Source organism: Toxorhynchites rutilus, chromosome 3 (assembly GCF_029784135.1).
Source record: "Toxorhynchites rutilus septentrionalis strain SRP chromosome 3, ASM2978413v1, whole genome shotgun sequence".
Taxonomy (NCBI): domain Eukaryota; kingdom Metazoa; phylum Arthropoda; class Insecta; order Diptera; family Culicidae; genus Toxorhynchites; species Toxorhynchites rutilus.
The window spans coordinates 223325893-223335202 of NC_073746.1; the positions used below are offsets into that span (position 1 = coordinate 223325893).

At 40.5% G+C, this 9310-nt stretch overlaps 1 protein-coding gene across 1 annotated transcript; it reads right to left on the minus strand.

Moving 5' to 3' along the window:
- Positions 1–3391: 3391 nt before the first annotated feature.
- LOC129773961 (uncharacterized) lies at positions 3392–8587 on the minus strand. The gene has a single exon (XM_055777638.1). The coding sequence runs from the start codon at positions 8585–8587 to the stop codon at positions 3392–3394; it is 5196 nt and encodes a 1731-aa protein (XP_055633613.1).
- Between the last annotated feature and the right edge of the window lie 723 nt (positions 8588–9310).

Below are 9310 nucleotides of genomic sequence, written 5' to 3' on the forward strand. Positions count from 1 at the left end.
AATTTTTCAACAAAACGGTGTATTTGACCAAAATCGGACAATACGAAGCATATTAAAAATAGTTTTGAATTTCACCCAAAATAATGGAATACTTTTTCCCCAACTTAATGAAAATTTTTAGTTTGATTTTGACGTAGAACTACTTCTTTTATTTCTATAAAGGTGGGTCAAGATATATGTTATAAGATATACCATTAGAAAGCAAATTTATACTTTTAATTTTTTTTATTTATCCTATAAATTCATCCTATTGAGCTAACAGATTTCTGATGAATGAAAAGAAGGTACGAATGATGTGATTTGTACTCATTCTGAGTTTCTTATAGTGCGGTTTCCATACAACACGGTATGTGGTTTCCATACAACGCGCTACGGATTAGCCTGGTTGGTATGCAAAATCCGAGTTTTTTATAGCACGATTTCCATATAACGCGGTACGCCCTCACCGCGTAATAGGAGGGTTGACTGTACGACTTATTACTTATTGCGACATATGTTGTGTTATATGCCATTAGACAGGAAATTTATCCAGAAATTGTTTTGCTTGGAACACGAACAGAAAATATATTAAAAAAGTAAACAATTTGACAATTAAAATGGGTATGTTTTTTCGTTTGCGCTAAACACTCGCTTTCTTCCCCGGCGCAAAGAGCAATCAATGTGAGTCGATGCGTATCACGAGTTATCTTCATTTTTCGAAAACACATGCATTTATTTTTGTAGTCATAGATTTATTTGAATTAGACTAATATTTGTGTAGATCTTAACTAATTAGACTTGTTTTCGAAATTAATAAATGATGACTCCTTGTCTTTTTCTGCCTAATTGAATAAACAGAAGAAAAGGGTAGTAATGGTTTTAATGGTATTGTGTGTACATATTTGAACAGAATATGATTCCGAATTTTACCACGTTATCTCATTTAACCCGTTTAAAGGATAGAAGTACATACAGGAAACGGTTCATTTGATGTATTAAAAGAGAAAAAACTACAGATTTTGAACATTGAAAAAACTTAATTCAACTGCAATTACTACACACAATCACAGTCCTATGTCAAGATCCTGTTTGTGTTCCTAGGCCCAGACCCATCAACTTTTTTTTCTTACATCACAATGTGCGTTTGTACTGCAGAAAAGTTTACACATTTTTGTATTTTATTAGGCGTTGTTATTTATAGGATTATGGTTCTGCATTTTTCAATCATAGTTGCTTTAAACCAAATTTACAAATACACAAATTACAAATGGTTGCTTTCAAAAACCATGAAAAACTATCAAAGTTGCTGTTCGAATTTTCGAACAATTATACGATAAGGGGTAAGCTCCACCCGATGCTAACTTGCTCGCACGATGTGAGTGTAGAAGCAGGATTTGCAATTTCTATTAACCAGTATTGGTCCTGCCAGCGAGCGGGCAATATCACTTTGGTGACTCGATAGTGTGCCATGGAGTGATTATAATCATGATGCGATTTTGTTCGCAACATCAAATTCAAGCTGGAACTCGATGAAACTGCGATGCTTGTTCATTTTTCTCGTGCTCGTAGTATTATTCTCTAGAGGGAAAGAATGAATCATGACTCAACCATCTTTAGATAGGTCTACAAAACTATGACTCTTTCACTAAACATTCTTCCAAAAAGTTATTTCAAAAATTTCGATGCATTATAAAATAAAACCCGGAGTGATAATAGTTTATTTAAATTGAATAATGTAATTTCGTAGTCCTACGTCGAAAATGCGGTCGTGTCCTTGACATAACCCCTCAGAATTTTTACAATCGAAGATTCGTGATTCCATCATTGATCAGGTGTATGACTGTGACGAATCTAGTTTCTTTTTCAGGATGACTTCTGAAATTTCTGAAATTGTTCTCCAATTGGCGAAAAAAAAGCGTTGCAGGAATCGAATCTAACAAAAACCAGATAAATTTCATGTCATATTCCGATTTTTTGACGTAGGACTACGTCTAACCGGAAGATATAGGGGGTGAAATGAAAATCTAGGCACTGAACAAGTAGGAAAAAATGCAAGATTTGGAACGCTTATAACTCGGGCATTTCTCAATAGATCGCAAAGGTGTTTGCATCAATTGATAGGAAATATATCTACGCATCTATCATAACGAATAACATTTCATTTTTCTTGAGATAAACAATTGAATAATTGTGAAATATCAAGAATTGTCCAAATACACTATGTGCCCATTTTTGATTGGTCCATTTTGTGCTCCTCAAATCGTACCGACCAAAACGGGCAACCAGAGCATCAGCGAAATAGAATGAAGCACGATTGGAAAGGAAAAAGAAAAAAAAAATGAACGAAACATTGGTCGCAGTCTCACACATGCGTAATTCTCGAGTCAGCCAGTCAGCTTAAAAATCCCCGCTCCGATGCCGTAACGATCATTCTCATCCAAACCATACACCACATCGTTTCGCATCACATCACATCAACAAACCAACACAAGCAGCCATGTCTGGACATGGCAAAGGAGCAAAGGAGGATCGCTAAGAAAACCCGCGGACGATAAGAAAACCCGCATTCAGAACAGACCACAATCGGTTCGGTGGACATCAAGACAACAGGCAGTTGCAGCGAGTGGCGAGTGGCAAACGCAATCACAAAACGGCAGCAGGTAGCAGAAGAAAAAAGTTTGTTCTTTATTCAAACTACTTTGGTGGCAAATCCAGAACAAGGCGGCATCGAGGGCGTTCGAAATGGTTTTTTTCAAAACCACGAGTATTGAGTTTTCTAAATTGGAACCATTCTATAAAACACGGCGCTTATCAGGGCCATTAAACCTTTCAAAAAAAGAGTTCACGAAATACAGTTGTATAACATGCATTCTAAAATAATATCCAAAATAATAATAAAACACAAATTGATTTTTTCATAATTTGTTTGCCAGGATATTATGAGTATGTGAATTTGTCAGTTGGTGGATCACACCATTGAGGGATGCCGGATCCTTCGCCTGAAGGAAATTTCGATAGCGATAGCTCAGGAATTACACTCTGTAAAAAAACTGGTTGGAACACGTTAACGGTAGAATAAAAGCCTTTTGAATAACAATTTAACACTGGTTTATTAAGCGATGTTGCTTGGTTACACGTAGGAATTTGAATGAATATATTGGGAGGGAATTTCTGTATGCACCTATTTAGTTGTATGCGTTCGTTTCTTATGCATTGCGTCTGTATATACTGTTTACGTCGCGGTATATTCGGGGCTGGATGTGTTCGTGCCATACACCACACACTGTGTTCTGAAAGGAAGGGAGTGGGTCGAATGGGAGAAGGATTGGATAGTTAGAAGGGGTATTACTTTATGTTTCCACTTGCTCTTCGTTCGCACTGTGGGTCGCGAACATTCTCCCCCCGGGCTCAACTAAGATGCGTTGGACAAATTTGTTTCAATTGGAAGCGGTGCCAGTTTTGAAACAGGACGACGGTATAAACCTGTTGATGTTTGGACATCAACCACTCTGACGGTAGAATCAATTCCTGGATATACATTCACGATTTTTCCTAGTCTCCATGATTGTGGTGGTAAATTGTCTTCTTTTAGTAATACTACAACTCCCGGGGTTACATTCTTCGATGCCTTAGTCCACTTTTGTCGAGACTGTAACGTATTCAAATATTCTTTGGACCAACGTCGCCAAAAATGATCTCTCAATTGCTGTAGATGTTGCCATCGTGTTAAACGATTGATTGGTATTTCTTCTAGAATAGGTTCTGGAATGGCTGTTAGTGGACGCCCCACGAGGAAATGAGCGGGCGTGATCGCTTCTGGTTCTGTGGGATCAGTGGAATGAGCAAATAAAGGGCGGGAATTAAGGATCGCCTCAATCTGAGTCAGAACTGTGTAGTACTCTTCGAAAGTCAAGGATGCGCCACCGAGAATTTTCTTGAGATGTGTTTTGGTACTCTTTACACCGGCCTCCCATAACCCTCCAAAATTTGGGGCACGGGGTGGGATGAACTTCCATGTTATCTCTCGTGGTTGAAGGAAATCATTCAATTTATACCGCATCTGGTCTTCCTTGAACATGAGGTATAATTCGTGCAGTTCAGATTTAGCGCCGACAAAATTGGTTCCGTGATCGGAGTGCAGCTCTTCAATGAGACCACGTCGCGCGACAAAACGGTGCAGCGCTGCTATGAATGCAGCTGAGGATAAATCTGACACGAGCTCAAAATGAATAGCCTTGGTGGTCATGCAAATGAACAGAGATATATAAGCCTTTCTGATTACTGTTTTCCGTATTCCTTGACGTATGAAAACTGGACCAGCAAAATCCAAACCTGTTTTGGCGAAAGGAGCGGCAGGAACAACTCGGGCTTCGGGTAAGTTACCCATAGTTGGCTGTACCAGTTGTGGATTCGCTCGAAAGCAAACAACACATGATCTTATTACCTTTCTTACGGTGTTTCGAGCATTGAGGAGCCAGAATCTTTGACGAATTATGGAAATCAAGCCCGATGGACCAACATGCAAATTTTCTTCGTGTAGAGCTCGTATGAGAGACTCCGTAATGGTGTTTTTGTCAGGTAGCACAAGCTGGTGTTTAGCCTCGTATGGCAACAAAGAATTTTGTAATCTACCTCCAACTCTCAAAAGATCATTATTTAGGATAGGACTAAGACCAATAAGCCTTCGGGTAGGTTCTCCAGATCTCAAAGCATTAATTTCATTGATTAGATACGTGTGTTGTATATATCTTACAATAACTTGCATCGAATGTTTCAACTCAGGAATTGTAAGAAATTGGCAATGGATTCGTTCGGATCTGGGTGACTTCGAGTTGTGAAAAAATCTCATAACGTAACCAACAATTCTTTGTAATTTTCTGAAGGAGCTTATATCAGTCATGATCTGGAGGATATCTGGGCAAACAAGTGCTGTGGATACCAGGGCAAACTTCCATTCTGGTAGTTTATCATCTGGGAAGCGATCGGGTTCTTCAATGTGGTACTCGTGATTCTGAAGAAAAGGCGGTCCATTCCACCACAATTGATTGTTGGCTAATGTTGAGGGCAACTGTCCACGCGATACCACATCTGCGGGATTATGTTCTGTTCGGATGAACTTCCATTGCGCGTTTTGTGTCTGGTTGGTAATCTCCATGATGCGGTTCCGAACAAATAAATTCAACTGATTCGGTGGTTTTTTCAGCCAAGCAAGGACGATTTGACTGTCTGAATAATATGTAATCTGATTAAACTCCATTTTGAGAGCGGGGATAACCTTAGAAGACAGCCGAGAAAGCAAAAGTACCGCACAAAGTTCCATTCTTGGTATTGTAAGACCCTTAAGTGGAGCTATCTTCGATTTGCTACATAGCAGAGAAACCTTTACACTTTCAATGGACACTGCCCGAATGTAGATACATGCGCCGTATGCAAGATTGGATGCATCCGCAAAACCATGAATTTCATAGATATTTCCTGCAAGTACGCCCACATATCGAGGAATTTTTATTTGATGCAATTGATGCAGAGATTCACGGAACTTATGCCAATCTTGAAGTAGTTTCCCATCTATCATGTCATCCCAATGCAAACGACTTAACCATATCTGCTGCATTATAACCTTGGCTATCATAATTATCGGCGACAACAGGCCGAGGGGGTCAAACAGCTTTGCTATTTCAGAAAGCACACGTCTTTTTGTAGGTGGATCAACTAAGGAACAAACGGACTTGGCGAGGAACATAAATACATCGTTCTTTGGATCCCATAGTAATCCTAGCGTTTTAATTGACTGGTTGATATCTGCGTCTTTAAATGTAAGATATTTCTCTCTTTCTTCATCCGGTATTGATTGTATTATAGCTTCTTCGTTAGCACACCATTTATGAATCGGGAATCCTCCACAGTTCAATAGTTTGGTCAATTCTGTACGGTACTGAATAGCATCCTCGATAGTATCAGCACCAAAAAGAGCATCATCCACGTAAAAATGTTCATTCACAATTCTCGCAGCGGTGGGAAAACGTTCTAATTCGTCTGATGCTAACTGATGGAGTGTTCGGATGGCGAGAAATGGAGCACTAGAGGTCCCATAAGTAACGGTTGTCAATTCAAGAACCTCTAATGGATCTGATGGCTCTTTCCTCCAAAAGATTCTTTGTAACGACGTTTGATTACTGTCAACACTTATTTGCCGATACATCTTTGAAATATCTGCAGTACAGGCGTAACGATGCCTACGGAATCTCAAAAGGATCGAGAAAAGATCATCTTGGATGATCGGACCTGTCATCAAGATCTCATTGAGTGAAAGACCTGAATATTTGGCTGAAGCATCGAATACTACTCTAAGTTTAGTAGACGAGCTCGTCGGTTTGAGCACTGCATGATGTGGAAGATAGTACGTTAGCGTTTCTGGAGTATCTCCAAACTCAGATATTTGCTTACAATGGCCGAGAGCTTTGTATTCATCAATGAATTGGACATATTGTTGTTTCATCTCTGGATTTTTCTTAAATCTTTGTTCAAGCATGAGAAATCGACGAAGAGCAAGGGAGCGATTATTGTTCAACTTAGATACTGAATCCTTCAGAGGCAACTGTACGATGTAACGGCCTTCAGTGTTACGCCGCGTAGTGGAACAATAAATTTCTTCGCATTCTTTCTCTTCATTTGTCAGTGCTGGAGGTGATTCAACAGCTTCTAAGGACCAAAACCTTTCCAAAGATTTGGAAAGTGGTTCCGAAGACACTACACAATATTGATGTATGCTCTGAGATTGATTGACCTCATCAATAGAACCAGCAACAATCCAGCCCAAGCGAGTCTCTTGAAGAATAGGAAGTTCATCAGATAATTGCAACTGACCTGGCATCAAAAGTTTGAAAAACAAATTGATTCCGATCAAGAGGTCTACCTCACCGGGAGTGTGAAATGTTGGATCAGCAAGAGGCAATCCGGAAGGCATGGGCCAAACTCGTGTATCGAATTTACGAGAAGGTATCACACCCGTTATTTTATTTGTTACAAGACAATCCAAATGAGCTAGGAAGTTGCTGTGCATAGATCGTATTTCAATTTTAACCATTTCTTTCAGAGTGGATCTTCTGTCGTTGGCTCCAATAATCTCAATATTAGCAGGAATGCGTGGGATGTTCAGTGTGTCGATGAGTCTAGATGATACTAAATTAGCTTGAGATCCACAATCTAAGAACGCACGGCACGAATAGAATTTACCATTGCTGTCTAAAACACTAACGACAGCTGTCATTAACAGACTATTTCCAAGGCGTGGAGTATCGCTTACTGAGCAAGTGGTAGTAGCAAGTTGGGACAAAGCATCAGAGGAAGAGGGATTGGGATTGTCAGTAGATGCAACTGACATGACATTTGGAAATCTATCAAGGTGTAACAGTGTGTGGTGCTTACCTTGACACCGTTGGCAGGTTCGGGTTGAGTTGCAGCTGCTGGTTTGATGTCCTTTGCGCAGGCAGTTATAACACAATCTCAGTTCTCTTACTTTGGATTGACGTTGCGGGACGGACATCGCACGGAGAACCTCACACCTGAAGTTATGGTGTGCACCAGCACACAGTTCGCAGGTAGCGTCCTTGTTCGCAGTGATGGTAGCTGTACTTTTAATCAAGCTGATGGGCTTCTTTACTGGATCGGTTGCTCTCGCTGGACAGCTATACGGTGCACTTTCGCAGCGTTCGAGGATGGCACAACGTTTCTTCAAAAAATTAATTGTATCTTCGTAGGACGGAATTGCTTTGTGTGGAACAGATGCTTCCCACATCTTTCTTGTTTCTTTATCTAAAGCTGCAGTCATGAGATTTACCACAAAGCGTTCAGAAACTCCAACTAACTCTTCCTTCAGCACCGCTAATCCATCGACATGTCGAGTTACTTCATCGATGAGCTCTCGCAGTTCCGTTGGGTTCTCACTACACATCTGCTGGAGGTTCAGCAATCCTTGAATATGAGTATCCACGATTACTCGTTTATTCTCAAACCTTTCCTCCAATATTTCCCATGCATGGGAATAATTGTTGTCATTCAAAGTTCGAGCGTCAATTATGCCGGCAGCAGCTCCTACCAACGATCGCTCCAGATGATAGAGCTTGATGCAATCGGAATCGGTGGAAGCTCGCATGACGTCACAAAACATTGCCTTAAATCGTGGCCAATGTTCGGGTTTACCATCGAAGGTTGGAATGGGAGCCTTCAATGGTTGCTGCTGGACGATAATGCGAGGGTTATCAATTGGTGGCAATTCAACACGTTGAGCATTGGACACTGGGGTTGAACACATCGATTGTACCATTCTCTCTACGAGGATGCACGTCTCGTTATATTGTTCCTCAAAAGTGAGGTACCATTGATCGTGATCTTCAATTTTTTCCACCGGAGACATAGCAACAATTTGATGATGAAGGCCCACACATTCTTGGAAATGTCCTTCCAAATTTCGCGAATACACTTTTAACTGTGCGGCGTCATACTCAATCACACTCGCACCAGCGGCTGCCTCGACAACGTTACGAATGCGTGTGATTTTTGCTTTCGCTTGGCCACGCAAATGAGTCAGCATTTTCAAATCCGCCATCCTTTCTTTAGGATTTATTTTCACTGGTGTGTGCTGCATTGGCATAAGTTACTTAAGAAACACTTTGATTTTTCACACCCAATCGTCACACAAACGTTCAAACAAGCTCGTAAAGTTTGCACACTTTATTTATATTCTCGTAACACGTTCGGACACGTTAAAGCGATACGCTCCCATGCGCGACTTTGTTCGATCACACTTTTTCATTTGTTTCACACGGTCACTATGAGCAAAACCAGTCAATGTCTTTTTTCACAAATGGAAAATCCCACAAGTTGCCAACTGCAACTGAAAAAACCGGTTGTTATCCGGTTCGAAGGACCAAAAAATGGTGGATCACACCATTGAGGGATGCCGGATCCTTCGCCTGAAGGAAATTTCGATAGCGATAGCTCAGGAATTACACTCTGTAAAAAAACTGGTTGGAACACGTTAACGGTAGAATAAAAGCCTTTTGAATAACAATTTAACACTGGTTTATTAAGCGATGTTGCTTGGTTACACGTAGGAATTTGAATGAATATATTGGGAGGGAATTTCTGTATGCACCTATTTAGTTGTATGCGTTCGTTTCTTATGCATTGCGTCTGTATATACTGTTTACGTCGCGGTATATTCGGGGCTGGATGTGTTCGTGCCATACACCACACACTGTGTTCTGAAAGGAAGGGAGTGGGTCGAATGGGAGAAGGATTGGATAGTTAGAAGGGGTATTACTTTATG

Excerpts from the sequence above, each read along its gene's own strand:
- LOC129773961 (XM_055777638.1), bottom strand. The coding sequence starts at position 8,587 with ATGGCGGATTTGAAAATGCTGACTCATTTGCGTGGCCAAGCGAAAGCA.